The 21,213-nt window shown below is 39.0% G+C and overlaps 1 protein-coding gene across 12 annotated transcripts in view; it reads left to right on the forward strand.

The window, feature by feature from the left end:
* Positions 1–21,213, forward strand: part of EPS8 (EGFR pathway substrate 8, signaling adaptor) — a 246,782-nt gene that overhangs the window by 224,174 nt on the left and 1,395 nt on the right. For 9 of the 12 annotated variants that reach the window (XM_035255264.3, XM_078338267.1, XM_078338268.1 and 6 more), the window contains 3 exons: positions 5,463–5,685; positions 18,428–18,608; positions 19,492–19,621. In XM_035255264.3, coding sequence (XP_035111155.1) covers positions 5,463–5,685; positions 18,428–18,608; positions 19,492–19,621 — 534 coding nt within the window. The remainder of the gene's footprint in view (positions 1–5,462; positions 5,686–18,427; positions 18,609–19,491; positions 19,622–21,213) is intronic. The other 3 variants (XM_078338273.1, XM_035255267.3, XM_078338272.1) reach the window with 1 other exon arrangement.

Consider the following 21,213-nt stretch of genomic DNA (forward strand, 5'->3'; position numbering starts at 1 on the left):
GAAAATAACCCAAATTATATGATTTACTTAGAACATTTTGTAAGTGATGGAGATAAGGGAATTAGATGTAAACTATTTCCATGCAACATCTATGAGTCACCAAATATTTAAAAAATGGACACAGTCGTGACTCTTATTTATATCCCCTTACATTTCCTATAAAGAAGTATATAGAAATGATGGCAGTTTCTGGGCAAAGGGCACAAGTGCAGCACTTGCCTATTCACACACTTTTCGTCAGAGATTCTGTTCTGATAAAGGGATGCTCATACCGGTCACCACCTGTGAATAGGTATTGAATTGCCACCTGGTGTCCCTGAGAGTCCAGGCTATTTAATATCCTCACATTTGAAGTGATTTCTAACAGCTCTGCAAAGACAGCCATTCCCACCTAGTGCATTTCCCCCTGGGCTTCAACAAAGTTTTAAACATAAAAAAGAGCATAATAAAAATTTACAAAAAAATATTGACATAAAAGACCGAATAAACCACAGAGAAAAGGAAGTCAATGCTGAGGAGAGGTTATGGAGAATAACATGACTTTTGATAAAGATTTTGTTGTAGAACATTCCAAGGCTTTGTAGTATTGTATTGTAGCTGGGCAATAGATGGATATCCAGGGTGCATTCTCCCCATCTGTAAGCTACTTACCACATGAAGTTACCTGATCTTTCTTTTGACTTGATTCCCAGACCACTAGCTCGGTGACTGCTTATCTGCTAGAAGCCCATTTAAATTTTCAAGCTATATGCCAAGAGCAGAAACACCTCCTTCCCTAATCTTAATTTCTTATATATCCAACGGACTGACTAAAAGAAGTTTTTCATTTATTCTTAAGTCTGTGCATTTATTAGAAATATTCTCAATCTACCAAGATGCAAATAATTGTGAATGTCCAGTCTCTGTGGTCTTGTGAATTCAACAAAACATTTCCCATATTCTCTATTTTCTAGCACGAGATATTGTAATATGATACGGTGAGAAAAACCCCAATCTAGGCATTGGTAGATAAATGTTCTAGCCCTGGTTCTGTGCGGCCTTAAAGAGAGCATTTTATTTCTCTGTGCTCCAGTGTGCTTGGTCATGAAATAGAAGGAGTCGGTTAAGTGATCTCCTCAATCTAGACTAGGTGTAAAATCTTCTCATTCATTATATACATGTTTAAATAGCCCTAAATTAAAAGTGGAAATATTTTCTACTGGTGACTACTAAACCACTAACACTATTAACTTCAGCCTATGTTATTAACTCTCTGTTTTCTAAGCTCAGTCCAGTCATTTAGATACTGCTGAACAGAGTGACCATTTTACCAAAGATGGCTTCATATTCTTTCAGCCAGACCAACCTTCCATTAATTCTTCAGAATTGTTTTTTGAAAATTAATCTCAGAAGACTCTGCTCATTAATTATAGGCATGGTTTTTAGACACATATGTTTACTTTTTATTCTGCCACATGTATTGACATTTTCCCAGAGACTTCTTGTGATAATTTATATAGTACCCACTCTAAATATATATATATATATCATTTTTACACATATAAAGTATTGCTAATTACTGTCCGACATGCACGTGTACATCATTTTATTAAATGTTCTATGTTTCCTCAGGCTTCTTACCAAGTTCAAAACTAAAGCTCGGTAAAATCAGACGATAATGCCTACAGTATTACCTTTTGTAAACTCAGCTAATTAAGCAAGAATTACTCTTACGTTTAATGAATTCTAATTGTATTCTTTATGAGCAGTCGGAGTAAAATAAACCTAAACCTTAGTATTTTACTTTAATATACAAATAGTTACTATTGAAATATTTCGTACTGTTTATACTGTGGTATAATCTATATGATTAGTTTTCCATGGCTAGATAGTGATGGGAATTAATTATATATCTACAGGCTCCTTCACTGGTTGATTGTGGGCATGTAATTTTACTGTCAGACTAATTTACTCTTTCTGATATTTGAGGTGAATTATAATTGATATTATTTTAATTCCATTTCCTGTATTAATTTTCTCATTTGATGTGATTTGCTCCATTTTCCTAAAAGCAATTACTTGGCGAGCTGTCAGAGGTAACCCACATTCGTTCCCTCATGGCACTTCTCTTTAATATAATTTTTTGGATTCAGTCTCTGGATTTAACACCCTCCAAATGTTCCAGCTGTGCTTAGTTTTCACTGCAGAGTTCCAAAGAAACCAAATTTAGAGGAAAAATGTGTAATTCAGAGTAGGTTAAATATTTAAGAACAGTTCACTTTTAATGGCTTTGTTGAGGTTACTTGCATAATTTCCCCTCTGAAGCAGCGTCTTGTATGAATCAGGAGCTTATCCCTCAGTAGCATTCTTTAATTCTTTAGAATTAATACTCAGCTTACGTTGCTAAAGTGACTCATTCCAACTTAATTACCAATAGGAAAGTGAATTTCCTATGAGGTCTAGTAATTCTGACTTCTTTCAGAGAAAGAGAGACAAAAAGAGATTTTGCTTTTAACAGAACTTTGTGTGTGGGAGATCACAGGCAAGAGTAAGGAAGTAACCATGTGCAAAAGTAGATCCAACCAAGTTGACCAACCCTTCTGGTTCCTACCTGGGGAGTCTGAGGGGTTTGTGAGGATGTGGGACTTGCAGTGCTAATTACTGGGAAAGTCCCAGGCAAACCAAGGACAATTGGTCAGGATTCCTTTTTTTTTTTTGGATTTGGAGCTTCAGTACCTTTGGTTCAGGAGAAAAATGTTCAGAGTGCGCTTCTGTTCTCTAAGACATTCCGTAAACTGAGGTACACTGGAATCGTAGATTCTGTAGCTTCAACAAAAATAGCCAAGAGGCAGACATGAGGAAAGGAAGAGCCGTAGCTGGGTGGTAGGTAAAGAGGAGTAGAGAAGCTAGGGAGGGACACAGAAAGCGACATTAGGAGTCAGTGCTGATTCTTTTTCTTCCACGTGAAGAATTACAAACCAGTTTCCATGAAAGAGCTGTCTTGGTTGCCATTCAGAACCAGTTCACGATTCAAGGAAGGTGCTTCCCCCTTTCTCATGTCAGAGGTTGGAAACATGGAGCAGGAAGACAGGACTAAGGAAAAAGGAAAATATGCAAGTAAATTGAATTTATGGCATGCATTTTCATATGGGTTTTCTTTAATCAAATATGTATTTTAAACCTATTATTTTGTTAGGTTGTACTGATAAAGTTGCATTATGTAACAATGACATGAATGAAATAAGGCACAGAACATTTGGTGAGTTTGTTTTCAGGCTTGATTGTGACAGTAACAGTTTATTCACTTTCTCACAATAGTATTTGATGAATAGCAAAAGCAAAAATGATGAATAATGTCATGAAAAGCAGGGCTCATGGCATTTTTGTTTGTGTAAGCTTTAAAAACAATAATTGAAATTATGATGCTTTTGAAACACTAATGTGAGAATCTATTAGCCCTTTATGAAATTACATGCAGAGGACATTCTTGTCAAGGGAGCGTTGCCTGTACATTAATAAGATGACTTTGGTGTGTGCTAAGTATTACATCCTCGTGATGTTTGCTGTATTTTGACTGCTTTAAATATTTTATTGGCCCAAATATAGGAAGATTGTTTTGTGGGGAATAATAATAATTCATTCTTTCTTTGTAATACAGTATTGAATACATTAGAAATATTTCTAAGCCTTGAATGCTAAGGGGATTAGCAACTCACTTTCTGTCCCATCTAACTCCCTTCTTTTACTCTGAGAATCTTACCATCTACTCTCTTTCCCTGCAGTCCTGCCTCTCTCTTCTTTGTCCTCCTCCTTCCCCATGCCCTCCTTCTTCCCTCAGTATCTGCCAGCGTTATAAACACTCCCTTCAGATATACCTCCATCCCTTCACAATACACTTCCCACTTCCTCGACCCCACCCTACTGGTCAGTGAGTAGTAGCTTTTAAAGAAAGAGCAGAAAAGAATGAGGGCTCCTCCCTACACCGGTTTCCACAGGTGTCAGTCATTTGCCATGAAGGTGACTATGATGGAGGTTGATGTGTTGTTTTTGAGTAATAGTTTAATTAAAAAGTGATGTGTTTGTGTGTGGTGTGTATTTTTGTTTTTGATCTCTGTGGAAATTGGGAGGACTCTCTTAAAATCAGTAGTACCTGATATTTGGGCCATTTTAGAATTTAAAAGTAGATACTGTTCTAATCAAAGGACCAGATTACCAAAAGGTCTTTTTGCATGTAACATGCCAATCCTAAATTAGAATAATTACAGTTGTGCCATGCAGTATCTAGACTTTGCCTTAATTACAAATAATTGCTCTATATCTTTGATTCTAAAAAGAAAATGTACCTTTTGAGAATTTGGAGCCTCTCACAATGGGTTAACTATTAAAATTATTTTGTTTAGATTTGTTTTAAACTATTATCTGTATTTTAATAAGGAATATGCACAAATACTATTTTATAGGTATGCCTAACATTCATGATTTTAAAATTATTGAAAAGCATTTTGTCATCCAGGCTCAGTGGTTCATGCCTGTAATCCCAGCACTTTGGGAGGTTGAGGTGGGCAGATGACCTGAGGTCAGGAATTCTAGACCAGCCTGCCCAACATGGCAAAACCCCATATCTACTAACAATAGAAAAAATAAGCTGGGCATGGTGGCCTGTGATCCCAGCTACTTGGGAGGCTGAGGCAGGGGAAGCCCTTGAACCTGGGAGGCGGAGGTTGCAGTGAGCTGAGACTGTGCCACTGCACTCCAGTCTGGGCGACAAGAGTGAACCTCTGTCTCAAAAAAAAAAGGCGTTTTGTCACATCTACCTTTTTTTTTTTTAAATACAAATGCCTACAGGCTCTTTTCTAGTATTTGTGAGTTGCAGTCATAAATATTTAAAGACCATACCATTACCCTCACAACCATCCACCCCATGACCTTCCCATTTTAACAAGGGAAACTTCTAATTTTAATAAGTTAGCATTAAGATGACAGCAGAAAAAGTTATGCCTTGAACAAAATAATAACCAACATTTTAAAATTATTTGTTGAAAACAGAATTAAAAATCTTTGAATATAGCATACATTTAAAATGAGTAAGTGATGTTTTGTGATACTGACATTTAGACTTCCAGTGCAATTGGAAATTATTATTAGAATAAATTAAAAAAAATTATAAATCTTTCTACCTCCCCTGGTATCATGTGATTCCAAACCCAAATTCAGTTCTCTTGAAATTTATTACTATAATACTATTTGCTATTGGCATAGCCTTGTGACTCCTTAACTTACATTTTGACTTTGAATAAATTATGTAGAATATTTAAAATATGATTTTTAATAATCATTATACCATATAGGATTACAGACAAATTTGTAATGGGCTTACAAGTTTGTTTACAGATCACAAACAACGTCCTATCAAAGTATAATTTGTTTTCCTAGCCTAGGTTTATAGTTTTTAAATTTTAAGTTAATTATTTGTCTTTTTATAGAAACAAAGGATGGAGTATGGCCCAAGGCCAGCTGATACTCCCTCTGCTCCATCACCTCCTCCAACACCAGCTCCCGTTCCTGTCCCGCTTCCACCTTCCACCCCAGCACCTGTTCCTGTGTCAAAGGTCCCAGCAAATGTAACGCGTCAAAACAGCAGCTCCAGTGACAGTGGTGGCAGTATCGTGCGAGATAGCCAGAGACACAAACAACTTCCAGTGGACCGTAAGTTTTCCAGGGAGACAAAAAATGTCTTCTGCAAATGAAAAGCACTACTAAGTAAAATACAGTTTACTGTTGATTTACTTGTATTAAATATAAATAATAGTCCTTTATACTTGTAAGGTACTTACTAGATGGCAAAGATTTTTACCTAGTTTCTCATCATCTACGTGGTTCTGAGAAATAGGAAGTGTCCTCTCCACTCTCTAATGCATGCCTTTCTAGTCCTTTTCCAATATATTATGATGGTTGAATGCAGACTCTGGAGCCAGACATTCTGGAATTTGTATAGTGAAACAGCGCTTGCCAGCTGCCTGACCTTCAATGATTTAATTATCCTCTCAGCACTTCAAGATCTGAAAAGTGGAGAAAAATAATAGTATCTGCTTCATCGGATAAGTGTGAGGATTTATTGAGATAATGCATAGAAAGCATTTAGTTCAGTGCTTCTCAGACGGGAATGATTGTGTCCTCCTTTCCATCGTATGAGGACATGTGATATTGTCTGAAGACATTTGATACTGTCTGAAGATGTTTTTAGTTGTCAAAACTGGGGGAATGCTTCTGATGTCTAATGGGTAGAGACCAGGGATGCTTAGCAAGAGCTTACAATGCATAGGACCGTCCCCAGCAGCAGAGTTATCTGGCCCAAAATGTCAGTGGTGCTGAGGTTGAAAACCCCTGACTGATTCTAACTACTGCATGATGCATAATAAGCAGTCACTTAACCACATGCTGCTGTCCTCATCATTATCATCATCATCACCTTCCTGCTTCTCTTCCTCTTAGTGCTATTCACAGTAGAAGCACAGTCACACTAGGGTAATATAATCACCTGCCTGTCGGAGTCTCAGGTTTACCCTCTCAGTTCAGATTTCATGTGATTTAGGCGTCAGTGCCATGTTTCCATGAATTTAAATTTGATGCTTCTATGAAAACCATATTTAAATAAACTAGAAAGACCCTATGACCAACTTTGGATTATCCTTATTTGTATTATTGGTGAATACCAGTGTAGACATTTTGAAAACTGAAGATAATTTTAAGATAAATTTTGTTTAACTTTGTAGTATATGGCATGTCAATTTAATCTCCAAATTTGGTGTTTTCAATGTATTATAAAGTTACTTTGCTTTACCTATACTTGATGTATAAAAAGCTTTGGAAAACCAGAGCTGGGAAGATATTTCATATTTCCCCAATATGACAAAAGTATATAAAGAATATGTGTGTGTGTGTGTGTGTGTGTGTGTGTGTGTGTGAGAGAGAGAGAGAGAGAGAGAGAGAGAGAGCGAGAGACAGACAGAGACAGAGAGAGAGAAAGGGAGAGAGAGAGAAGGGGAGAGAGAGAGATGGATATCTATCATTCTCTCAATGTGGGCCTTTCTTTTTTTTTTTTTTTTTTGAGACAGAGTTTCGCTCTTGTTACCCAGGCTGGAGTGCAATGGCGCGATCTCGGCTCACTGCAACCTCCGCCTCCTGGGTTCAGGCACTTCTCCTGCCTCAGCCTCCTGAGTAGCTGGGATTACAGGCATGTGCCACCATGCCCAGCTAATTTTTTGTATTTTTAGTAGAGACGGGGTTTCACCATGTTGACCAGGATGGTCTCGATCTCTTGAGCTCGTGATCCACCCGCCTCGGCCTCCCAAAGTGCTGGGACTACAGGCGTGAGCCACCGCGCCCAGCCAATGTGGGCCTTTCTTGGAGTTCTGTCTTTGTTTTACATATTAACTACTTTAACTGTGATTCATTCTATTTCCATTTCTTTCAATACTGTCTATTTTGTTGGAAAAAGAATGATTCCCAAATTAGTCATCATATGAAAACTCATCTCTGACATTCAAATACTGGTGTGGAACTGTTAACTTTATAGCTGAGATTGATGCTTTCTGTTTATGTTCAAAACTAAATTACCGAATCCTTCACTCCCATTTTCATCCTACTGTTTTTCTCACCTCAGTAAGTCATTGCTACATCTGTTCAGTTGTGGACATTCTTGATAAATTAAAAAATAAAAAAGACACTAAAACTATTACTATTTAACAGTTCTAAAAATTCTGGTTAAATGCAATTTAATGAGCATAAGCATAAGCCTACTTCTACTTATTAATTTTTCTTCTGCAGTATATCCAATTTAAATGACTATCATTTCTCTATATGTTGATCTTACCAGAAAACTAAAGGGAAAATGAAGTTTTAAGAAACTGATTAGCTCTGTACAGCAAAAGCAACCATGTGTGTGAGTGTGATTAACAAAATAGAATCTGCTACTAAGTTTTTAAAATTATGTGGATTTTTTAAAAAGAGCTTTCTTTTTCAAAGACACTAAAAACATAGTTTTAAGATGAGAAATTTCTATAAATATTTTTATTGAGTTCCCAACGGAGAAACTTCCTCTTAGAAATGAATGTTCCCTTCTTTATTCTTCCCACAAGTTTATAGCATTTCCCTCCATAGAGACGTCAGCACAGTTATCTTTGCGATGGTGGGATGCTTTTTCCAGGCCCAGGATCAGAGTTCATCGGCATCCAGTCCCCAGTTGGAGCAGTGTGTGGGTTAGGACAGTCTGTTCTTTGTTCACTCTGAGAAACCAAGAATAACCTAGTGGGAAAAGGCATAGTTTGCATTCTTTTAAAGATAGAGGACTCTCCTGATAATTGTGACTCATCATTTTCAAGTCTGTTTTTCATAAGTTATAGGGTGTCGTTGGTGTATAAACATCTCTCCCCAAATTAACACACAGACTTGTTTCCTTAGAATAATAAAATCTTACAATATATTTGCAACTTAGGTCAATTTCCTTTTTAAGATATCTCAAAAATATAGTTTGATATTAAATAATTTCTTTTTATAAAACAACTATTTCTTGGTTACTTTATTGTAGAACAGTTTTTTCTGAATGAATTTTCTTTAAGAACCAGACAGTAGCACATATTTCAGTGTGTGTTTATTGATAGCCAGATTTCTCTCAAAATACGTCTACTCATGTTACCTACATTCTTTGCTTACTGCCTAAACTCCTGGTAAAAATAAAATGGAAGGAACTAGGAAGTAAATACTCATAGAAATCTATCAAGTAGCAGCTATGACCAGGGGGAAAAGCCAACATGCCTGCTTTTACAGTGTAGCGGGTGGCAAGAGTGAACCCCTTTGTGGCAGTCTGTGTGCTGCCCATTCAAAACAGCTGCTAAGCTTTGTGTCATAGAGGCTATTCAAACTGTCGTATCTCTCCTTTTTATCACTTTTAAGATACCAACACTTTAGTTGCTTTGTGTTTCTTCCCTTTCCTTTGAAATGCTAGTCCTTTTAATCTTTTGAGTTTAATCTTTTGTAATCAGAAGGGTTATTTGAGAAAGGTGTAAAGTTATTCTGGTTTGTCGTTGTGTGTTAGAACATTGGAAATGGAGACCCAAAGCCCAGGAACGTGTTAGACGGAGGTTTTTATGTAGTTCCTGGAAGAAAATTATGCTGTGGACTGGCGATGATCCATATAGTGGCTAAGTCAGCAAATAAGAAACTAACTCTTTTAGTGTGGTGATACATTTTATTTTTTATTCCTTTGAGATGCACATATGTGCTGTTCCACAGTTTGATGTAGTGATTTTTTTTAAAAGGTAACTAATGAAATGCATGTAATGTATACTTAAATGTAACAATCAATATTATTCTCTCTCACTTAGCACCCCCTGCTCCTCCCTTCCTCCTTCCCCTTTTCCCGTTTTTTGACTTCTTCAAAAGATTTCCTAGATACTTGAGGCATTAAAAAAAAATTAGACTGAAATAACACTAACTATTCACACTTTCCCTTACTTCCCAGGGGCGCCAACATTTTCTAAAACCCCTTCCCTAGGGGAGAAAAAATCATAGAACGTTGGTCACAAAAAGCTCCCTTAGTGACCAGGTCATTGCCACTTGCCAACTTAGTTAGATTCCTATATTGTATCATATCATATCAGGTTTTTGCTCTTATTTCTTTTTTTTTTGAGACAGAGTCTTGCTCTGTCACCAGTCTGGAGTGCAGTGAAGTGATCATGGCTCCCTGCAACTTCCGCCTACTGGGTTCCAGTGATTCTCCTGCCTCAGCCTCCCAAGTAGCTGGGACTACAGGTGCATGCCACCATGCCCGGCTAATTTTTGTATTTTTATAGAGAAATGGTTTCACCATGTTGGCCAGGATGGTGATCCACCAGCCTTGACTTCATGGTCCACCAGCCTTGGCCTCCCAAAGTGCTGGGATTGCAGGCATGAGCTATTGCTCCTGGCCTGTTCTTATTTCTTGAAAGTGAAAGCAAACAATGTAAGGTACCTATGTATATATACACACATATTTTAAATACACACGCAGACATAATATTCCCCTTCCCATACTTTTATGTCTTTCCTATTTTTGTCATGACAGTATGTTCATATACACAGGTTTTCCATTAGCATAAATGGCTAGGAATAAAGGAGTAGCTAGGGAAGGTAATCAAAGGTGGTTTTAATGACTTTGCCTATACAACAGCCCTGTGCTGAGTCAGAAGATCCAGTTCTAGCTACATTATTCTGCTAATTCAAATGTGACTTTGACAGATCATTTCTTTGTTTTTGGCCTTGTCTGGTTGTTTAAGGGGTTTGTACATGATGATTCTCAAAGTCTCTCTTGGTGAAAAAGTCAGCAGAATGTCTCATTCATTCATTTATTCAACAAGTATTCATTGAATTAAAGCATCGTTCCAGGTGTTGAGGCTACAGTACAAACAAAAAAGGGAAAAGTCCTTTTTCTCCTCAGGCTTATATTTTAATGAAAGAAGATAGGTTAAAAAACGATTAAGTTGGCCAGGCACGGTGGCTCATGCCTGTAATCCCAGCACTTTGGGAGGCTGAGGTGGGCAGATCATGAGGTTAAGAGATCGAGACCATCCTGGCCAAGATGGTGAAACCCTGTCTCTACTAATAATACAAAAATTAGCTGGACATGGTGGCGTGTATCTGTAGTCCTGACTACTTAGGAGGCTGAGGCAGGAGAATGACTTCAACCCAAGAGGTGGAGGTTGCAGTGAGCTGAGATCACGCCACTGTGCTCCAGCCTGGTGACAGAGCAAGACTCAAAAAGAACAGCAGCAACAACAACAACAAAGGAGAAACCAGAAAGATGGCCGAATAGGAACAGCTCTGGAGTATAGTTCCCAGCAAGAACACAGAGGTTGAGTGATCACCACATTTCCAAATGAGTTTTTACTGCCCATAGACCAGGAGATTCCCGGGCTGAAAACTGCCATGAGTCTCCAGCATGGCTGTTTCAGCTGGCATAGTGATTCTCTGCACAAAAACTCACACAAATCTGGGCTGCAGTTTCAACTGGCACCTGGAACACCTGGGAGACAGAGTTGCCCATTCAACTGAAAAAAAGGGGGCTGAAACAGGGAGCCAGATGATCTGGCTTGGTGGGTCCCACCCTCACAAAGACCAGCAATCTGAAATGCTCTGGATTGAGAGTTTCACGGCTGGACCCAGAATGGTCCAGCTCTGTGTGGGGGAGGGCATCTGCCATTACCGAAGCTGTCCACTGCTACTGAGGCAGTCTGCCATTACTGAGGCAGTCCATCATTACCGAGGCAGTCCACCATTGCTGATGCAGTCCTCCATTACCGAGGCAGTCTGCCATTACAGAGACAGTCTGCCATCACTGAGGCAGACCGCCATTACTGAGGTAGTTCTAACTATACCTCTATAAACAAAACTGCAAGGAAGTTCACACAGCTGCTGGGCAGAGCCCACGCCAGCTCAGCAACACCTCTGCTGGCAGACAATGACTAGGCTACCTCCTCGCTGGGGAGGGCATCTCTGAAAAAAGGCAGCAGCACATCAGGAACTTATAAATAAAGCTCCAACTTCCCAGGACAATGCACCTGGGAAAGAAAGGTGGTTATGAGTTCCACTGCAGCAGACTTACACGTACCTGCCCAGCAGCTCTGAACAGAACAACAGAGCTCACAGCTCAGCATTTGAGCTCCTATAAGGGACAGACTATCTCCTCAAGCAGCTCCCTGACCCCCATATATCCAAAGAGACCCCTCATAAAGGAGAGCTCAGGCTGACATCTGGGACAAAGATAACAGAAGAAGAAACTGGCAGCAACCCTTACTGTTCTGCAGCTGCTGCAGGTGATCCCCAGGCAAGCAGGGTCTGGAGTGGACCTCTAGCCATCCTACAGCAGAGGGGCCTGACTGTTAGAAGGAAAACTAAAAACCAGAAAGAAATAACTTTATCATCAATAAAAAGGACGTCCACTGAGAGACCCCATCTGAAAGCCACCAACTACAAAGGCCACAGGTAGATAAATCCACAAAGATGAGAAGAAACCAGTGCAAAAAGGATGAAAACACCCAAAACCAGAATGCCTCTCCTCCTACAAGGGAACACAACTCCCCACTAGCAAGGGAATAAGGCTGGATGGAGAATGAGTCTGATGAATTGACAGATACAGACTTCGGAAGGTGGATAATGACAAACTTCTCTGAGCTAAAAGAACATGTTCTAACCCAATGCAAAGAAACTAAGAACCTTGGAAAAAGGTTTGATAAAATGCTAATGAGAATAAACAGCTTAGAGAAGAATATAAATCAATTGATGGAGCTGAAAAACACCGCACGAGAACTTCGCAAAGCATACAAGTTTCAATAGCTGAATTGACCAAGCAGAAGAAAGGATATCAGAGATTGAAGATCAACTCAAGGAAAGAAAACAAGAAGACAAGATTAGAGAAAAAAGAGTGAAAAGAAATGAACTAAGCCTCTAAGAATGGGATTAGTGAAAATGGGATTAGTGAAAAAACCTAATCCACATTTGATAGGTGTAACCGAATATGATGGAGAGGATGAATCCAAGCTGGAAAACACTCTTCAGGATATTTTCCAGGAGAACTTCCCCAACCTAGCAAGGCAGGCCAGTATTCAAGTCGAGGAAATACAGAGAACACCACAAAGATATTCCTCAAGAAGAGCAACCACAAGGCATATAATCATCAGATTCACCAGGTTGAAATGAAGGAAAAAATGCTAAGGGCAGCCAGAGAGAAAGGTCGGGTTACCCACAAAGGGAAGCCCATCAGACTCACAGTGGATCTCTCAGCAGAAACCCTACAAGCCAGAAAAGAGTGGGGGCCAATATTCAACATCCTTAAAGAAAATAACTTTCAACCCAGAATTTTGTATTCAGCCAAATAAAGCTTCATAAGCGACAGACAGATAAAATCCTTTACGAACAAGCAATTGCTCAGAGATTTCATCACTACCAGGCTTGCCTTACAAGAGCTCCTGAAAGAAGCACTAAACATAGAAAGGAACAACCAGTACCAGCCACTCCAAAAACGTACCAGATGGTAAAGAGCATCAACACAATGAATACATTGCATCAGCTAATGGGCAAAACAACCAGCTAGCATCAAAATGGCAGGATCAAATTCACACATAACAATATTAACCTTAAATGTAACTGGGCTAAATGCCCCAGTCAAATGACACAGACTGGCAAATTGGATAAAAAGTCAAAACCCATCAGTGTGCTGTATCCAGGAAACCCATCTCATGTGCAAGGATACACATAGGCTCAACATAAAGGGATGGAGGAAGATTTACCAAGCAAATGGAGAGCAACAAAAAACAGGAGTTGCAATCCTAGTCTCTGATAAAATAGACTTTAAACCAACAAAGATCAAAAGAGACAAAGAAGGGCATTACATGTTGGTAAAAGGATCAATGCAACAAGAAGAGCTAACAATCCTAAATATACACACACCCAATACAGGAGTTCCCAGATACATAAAGCAAGTTCTTTTTTTTTTTTTTTTGAGACGGAGTTTCGCTCTTGTTACCCAGGCTGGAGTACAATGGTGTGATCTCGGCTCACCGCAACCTCTGCCTCCTAAGTTCAGGCAATTCTCCTGCCTCAGCCTCCCGAGTAGCTGGGATTACAGGCATGTGCCACCATGCCCAGCTAATTTTTTGTATCTTTAGTAGAGATGGGGTTTCACCATTTTGACCAGGATGGTCTCGATCTCTTGACCTCGTGATCCACCCGCCTTGGCCTCCCAAAGTGCTGGGATTACAGGCTTGAGCCACCGCGCCCGGCCAGCAAGTTCTTAATGACCTACAAAGAGACTTAGACTTCCACACAATAATAGTGGGAGACTTTAACACTCCACTGTCAATATTAGACAGATCAACGAGACAGCAAATTAACAAGGATATCCAGGACTTGAACTCAGATCTGGACCAAGCAAACCTAATAGACATTTACATAACTCTCCACCCCAAATCCATAGAATATACATTCTTCTCAGCACCACATCACACCTACTCTAAAACTGACCACATAATTGGAAGTAAATCACTCCTCAGCAAATACAATTGAATGGAAATCATAACAGTCTCTGAGACCACAGTGCAATCAAATTAGAACTCAAGATTCAGAAACTAACTCAGAACCAGTACAACTTCATGGAAACTGAACAACTGGCTCTTGAATGTTGGCTGCATTAATAATGAAATGAAGGCAGAAATAAAGATGTTCTTTGAAACCAATGAGAACAAAGACACAACGTACCAGAATCTCTGGAACACATTTAAAGCAGTGTCTAGAAGAAAATTTATAGCAGTAAATGCCCACATGAGAAACAAGGAAAGATCTAAAATTGACACCCTATCATCAAAATTGAAAGAGATAGAGGAGCAAGGTCAAAAAAACTCAAAAGCTATCAGAGGACAAGAAATAACTAAGATCAGAGCAGAATTGAAGGAGATAGAGACACGAAAAAACCCTTCAAAAAATTAATAAATCCAGGAGCTGGTTTCTTGAAAAGACGAACAAAATAGACCGCTAGCCAGATTGATAAAAAAGAAAAGGAAGAAGAATCAAATAGATGCAATAAAAAATGATAAAGGGGATGTCACCACTGATTCCACAGAAATACAAACTACCATCAGAGATTACTACAGACAACTCTATGCACATAAACCAGTAAACCTGGAAGAAATGGATAAATTCCTGAACACTTGCACCCTCCTAAGCCTAAACCAGGAAGAAGTCAAAACCATGAATAGACCAATAACAAGGTCTGAAGTTGAAGCAGCAATTAATAGCCTATCAACCAAAAAAAGCCCAGGTCCAGAGAGATTCACAGGTGAATTCTACCAGACACACAAAGAGGAGCTGGTACCACTCCTTCTGAAACTCTTCCAAACAATCCACAAAGAGGGAATCCTTCCCAAATCATTTTATGAGACCAACATCATCCTGATACCAAAACCTGGCAGAGACTCAATAAGGAGAGAAAACTTCAGGCCAATAATCATGATGAACATAGATGCAAAAATCTTCAATAAAATACTGGCAAACCAATTGCAACAGCACATCAAAAAGCTTATCCATCACAATCAAATAGGCTTCATTCCGGGGATGCAAATCTGTTTCAACATATGCAAGTCTATAAATGTAATTCACCACATAAACAGAACCAAAGACAAAAACGACATGATTATCTCAATTGATGCAGAGAAGGCCTTTGAGAAAATTCAACAGCCTTCATGCCAAAAACTCTCAATAAACTAGGTATCGACAGAACGTATCTCAAAAATAATAAAAGCTCTTTTCAACAAACCCACAGCCAATATCATACTGAATGGGCAAAAGCTGGAAGCATTCCCTTTGAAATCTGGCACTAGACAAGAATGCCCTCTTTCACCACTCCTATTCAATATAGTATTGGAAGTTGTAGCCAGAGAAACCAGGCAAGAAAAAGAAAATTAGGAAAAGAGGAAGTCAAATTGTCTCTATTTGCAGACGACATGATTGTATATTTAGAAGACCCCGTTGTCTCAGCCCAAAATCTCCTGAAACTTATAAGCAACTTCACCAAGTCTCCGGGTACAAAATCAATGTGCAGAAATCACAAGCATTCCTATACACCAATAACAGACTTAAAGAGAGCCAAATGAAGAATGAACTGCCATTCACAATTGCTACAAAGAGAATAAAATGCTTAGGAATATAACCAACAAAGAATGTAAAGGACCTCTTCAAGGAGAACTATAAACCACTGCTCAAGGAAATAAGAGAGGACACAAACAAATGGAAAAACATTCCATGCTCATGATTAGGAAGAATCAATATCGTGAAAATGGCCATACTGCCCAAAGTAGTTTACAGATTCAACGTTGTCCCCATCAAGCTACCAATGACCCTCTTCACAGAACTGGAAAAATACACTTTAAACTTTATATGGAACCAAAAGGGAGTCCACATAGCCAAGATAATTCTAAGCAAAAAGAGCAAAGCTGGAAGCATCATGCTACCTGACTTCAAACTGTACTACAGGGCTATAGTAATCAAAACAGCATGGTACTGGTACCAAAACAGAGATATAGAGCAATGGAACAGAACACAGGCCTCGGATGCAATGTGACACATCTACAACCATCTGATCTTTGACAAACCTGATGAAAACAAGCAATGGGGAAGGATTCCCTGTTTAATAAATGGTGTTGGGAAAACTGACTAGCCATGTGCAGAAAACAGAAACTGGACCCCATCCGACACCTTACACTCAGATTAACTCCAGATGGATTAAAGACTTAAACATAAGACCTGACACCATAAAAACTCTAGAAGAAAACCTAGGAAAAACCATCCAGGACATAGGCATAGGCAAGGACTTGATGAGTAAAACACCAAAAGTATAGGTAACAAAAGCCAAAATAGACAAATGGGATCTAATTAAACTCCAGAGCTTCTGCACAGCAAAAGAAACAATCATTAGAGTGAACCCACAACCAAAAGAATGGGAACAAATTTTTTCAATCTACCCATCTGACAAAGGACTAATATACAGAATCTACAAAGAACTAAAGCAGATTTACAAGAAAAAAACAAACAAGCCCATTCAAAAGTGGGCAAAGGATACGAACAGACACTTTTCAAAGGAAGACATTTATGAGGCCAATAAACATATGAAAAAATGCTCATCATCACTGGTCTTTAGGGAAATGCAAATCAAAACTACATTGAGATACCATCTCATGCCAGTTAGAATGGCGATCATTAAAAAATCTGGAGACAACAAATGCTGGAGAGGATGTGGAGAAATAGGAGCACTTTTACACTGCTGGTGGGAGTGTAAATTAGTTCAACCATTGTGGAAGACAGTGTGGCGATTCTTCAAAGACCTAGAAATAGAAATTCCATTTGACCCAGCAATCCCATTACTGGGTGTATATCCAAAGGATTATAAATCATTCTACTATAAGGACACATGCACATGAATATTCATTGCAGCACTATTTACAATAGCAAAGACTTGGAACCAACCCAAATGCCTATCGATGATAGACTGGACAGGGAAAATGTGGCACATATACACCATGGAATATTATGCAGCCATAAAAAACAATGAGTTCGTGTCATTTGTAGGGACATGGATGAATCTGGAAGCCATCATTCTCAGCAAACTGACACAAGAACAGAAAAACACCACATGTTCTCACTCATAGGCGGGTGTTGAACAATGAGAACACATGGACACAGGGAGGGGAGCATCACACACTGGTGTCTGTTGCAGGAGAATGGGGGAGGGACAGCAAGGGGTAGGGAGTTGGGGAGGGATAACATGGGGAGAAATGCCAGATAGAGGTGATGGGGAATTTTGCTATAAAAGGAGCAGATAAATGGACAGTGGCTAGGAAGGAACATGGTAAAAAAAGGGCTTGTTTAAATAAGGTGACAGAAATCATAAAATTATAGCGTGTTTTCATGCTGATGAACTGATTCAGTGAAGAAGGAAAATTAGTAACAGGGTAAGTAAGGGAGAAATGACAGAGTATATGAATAGGCAGAGGATTGAGGCCTAGTGCATACATGGAGGGTTACCCTTGGAAGCAGGGAAACAGCTCCTCTATAACACAATAGGAAGGCAGTCAGAGCATATGGGGAAAGTGCTGGTAGAAAGAACTACTAGGGGAACAGAGGTTCTCTTCTAACTCTTTTATTCATAGATTAGGAAATGAGATCATCAGCTCAAGTGAGAATTGAGGAATAGGGTTAGAGGTTTGTAGAGAAAGTAGAATATATTCAATGCTTGTCTAAGACAGTGGGCAATTACATAACCTTAGGCAGGACTTCTCAACCCAGGCCCTCTTGACATTTGAGGCTGGTTTATTCTCTGCTGCAGGAGAGACTGACATTATAGAATGTTTTGTGCATCGCAGAAACCCCACGGTATGACAGAAGCAGCCTTTCCCCCTTTTCTCCCTCAGTTGTGACAACCGAAAGTGTGCCTCAGATATTCCCAGATGTCCTTTGGGGTCATAATTGTCCCCAGTTGAGAGCCACCAGTCTAAGGAAGTGTATTATGATAGGAAGCGTTAACAGCCAAGTTAAGGTTCATAATCATGAATTTAACATGAGATCATTCAGCATCGTCGTATTATATTCCGCTGTGCAGGTGCAGGCACAGAATATGAGAAAGTTAGATTTAACCAAGATTGGGGTTTTGCCAAAGGAGTACAATGAAGGGACTAGAGAAGAGCCAGGGAGTTATTTTAATAATTGATCGTGGAATTTATACCAGGTGAGGATAAAAGTGAGGAAAGATGGTAGGAACACTAGATTGTAGGTCCTGCTGGGGTCAAAGGATTATAGAGATAGGGGTTCCAGAGAGGGTGATGTATTAGAGATTTTCGAAAAGAACCTTCTCCCTGTTGGTATCTAGGAAGGAAATCTCAGATGGAGGAAGTGCAAGATGAACTCATCCACAGACTGACCATTGGTCGGAGTGCCGCTCAGAAGAAATTCCATGTGCCACGGCAGAATGTGCCAGTTGTCAATATCACTTACGACTCCACACCAGAAGATGTGAAGACATGGTTACAGTCAAAGGGATTCAACCCTGTGTAAGTCTCTCTGTGAATACTTCACAATTCTGTGCCATGCGCTGTTTTCAATTTAGATGTCACAGATAACTCTTTAAAAACATAAGGGCTCAGACTGCATACTCAAGGAATGGCTATAGCTATTTATTGCTGAAAAGGAACTGAAATAAGCAGAAATAATTATCATTTGATGCCACCCCATTTTCAAGTGGTAGTATCTGTTCATTATTGTTTCCTTAAGCAAACTGTTGGCAGCTTTAAGGCCCAATAGCTTCTTTTCTCCATCAGATTACTCTAATGTAACCTAGGACTTAAGCTAGGTAGGACTGTGGTCTTAGCTGGACTCCCTGGGCCACATGGGACATACACAGCATAAGTTTTCCTCCTGCTGCAGGACATACTGTCTCTGGCAAATAAAAAATAGACAATGTTACCTAGCATGAATTAGAATCTTAATAGAGCTTTTCCTTTAATAAACCCATGGTAAAGGCTCTATTATCTATCTAAAAGTCTGTAAACATTTCGTGTGTATTTGACACAATGAACTATTAGAATAATACATATTCAAGGGGCCTTGGCATATTACAAACTTACCTACCCAGCTTGACTGGAAAATGAGGTACAATGGTTAGTCAGTTGCCAGGTTACTATACCTTCTATGAAGCACCAAATCACAAGGAATTGGTATTAAACAATGATACTAACCCTGACTGGCTCCTTTTTGATACTTTGTAATTAATCATCTGCGTGGCCTCAGGGCCATCATCATGAAAGAACCTTGTTACTGCCCTGACTATGGAGACTCTAGCAGCATTTAATAAGGGTTCCAGGATATGGAACACTTAGAAATGTGTTAGTAGGCAGTATTTTTAGTGCTCAGTTTGTTTTTCCTTCCTTTTTTTAGGACTGTCAATAGTCTTGGAGTATTAAATGGTGCACAGCTCTTCTCTCTCAATAAGGATGAACTGAGATCAGTCTGCCCTGAAGGGGCGAGAGTCTTTAGCCAAATCACTGTGCAAAAAGCTGCATTAGAGGTATGACTTGTCAACCCCAGGCGGTGTTTCTCTGCAAATTGAAAGCTCTGAAAACAACTGTTTATGTCCGTATGAGCCAGTTTCCCTTTCTTAACAGAGCGGAATTAAATTTAACTCTGCTTTTGTAAATGTGTCACTGACATTTGCAGGAAGGTTGATTTGTTATAAATGCTCACATGACATGAAGCTTGAGCACATACTTTTGGACATTTAACAAAAAGCATAATGTTCCTATTTTGTATGTATTCACTATTTCTATAGGAATTTTAATTGTGACATAATAATGGAAATTAGCTTCTGAATGAGTAAGTGCCTTAAGAGGCCCAAACTCTTGCCTATTCTTAATATTTAGTTTGGAGATTCTAATGGTTTATAGGTTGTAAAATTATAAATCTCTGGCTGTGTGTGTTAAATCTAGTAATACTTCTAAATAATCGGGAAAGATCCATTAGGTAGAGATCACTGAAAATAGCCCTGAAGAGTAATTGTTTAGTTATAGTGGTCTGTATGAAAGCAGGAGAGGCAATGTTTTCTACATTGGTTTATACTTAGGTTTCCAATATCCTATTGTAGCCTTAAAATGGGCTATGTACGGGTAGTAGTTTCCAACTGTTTCATCTCACAGCTCTTAATGGTTTCATGAAAATCATACTTGGACTCAAATGAAAGAATGTAGGCTTTGGCATGAAATTGATACATAATCAACTCTAGCAGGTATATTCTATAAATTCCACAGTTAAGTAATTCAGGGTAAAATCACTTCATGCATATCACCCCATAGCCATTCTAAATCGAGAGAAATTATATTTCCCTTGGAGGTTTTTCCCTACAACATTGATCTCGAAGGCTGCATATTGAAGTTTGATTTGACTGCTTTCCATACGTTGAATATTAATAAGGATTATAGATCTTCTCAAGCAGTTTTATTACCATTATAATCTAATTTTGTTGAGAGTGTATAATTACTTCTTAAAGGTATGTTAGAAAATTTCATATTCCTAAAATTTCTGAATTCCTTTATCCCACACCTGCCTATCATTATTGTCATTTGCTGTCACCACCCACTTCAGGATGGCCTCTTGCTTCTTGTTGTCTTCCTGTTCCCTGGATGGGAACCCAGGCAGAGGCTGGCTACCGGACGTTCTTCATGTTGCTCAGCTACCTTCCGCCTCACCCTTTTCTTGGATCTAGTTATCTATTAGATTATTTACCTGTGTGGCCAGACGTCTGTTGTTAAGAGTGGAAGAAGAGGAGAATACATGGATTATAGAGGGTCTGGGAAAGGAGAAAAGCTAGAATGATCAGAGGGTCAGAACTACATGGAAAGGAAACTGGGTGAATTCCGAGCTCCCTCTGGCTTGAGTTAAAATCTTCTAAAGGCAGATCAGTATCCTGCTTGACCCAAAAAGAGTTCTTTGATAATTTTCCACGTGACTGTACTTATTGTACACAAATGCTCTTTCTCTCAGCAAACCTGGAGTACCACACAGACATTATTGGTTTATCTTTATCATGTTCAGATGAGAAACCTAGTGAGTGAATGGCCTTAACTGACTTTACAAAATGAAAAATTATTAATGTGATATATTAAT

This window comes from Callithrix jacchus, chromosome 9 (assembly GCF_049354715.1).
Source record: "Callithrix jacchus isolate 240 chromosome 9, calJac240_pri, whole genome shotgun sequence".
In the NCBI taxonomy this organism is placed as follows: Eukaryota; Metazoa; Chordata; class Mammalia; order Primates; family Cebidae; genus Callithrix; species Callithrix jacchus.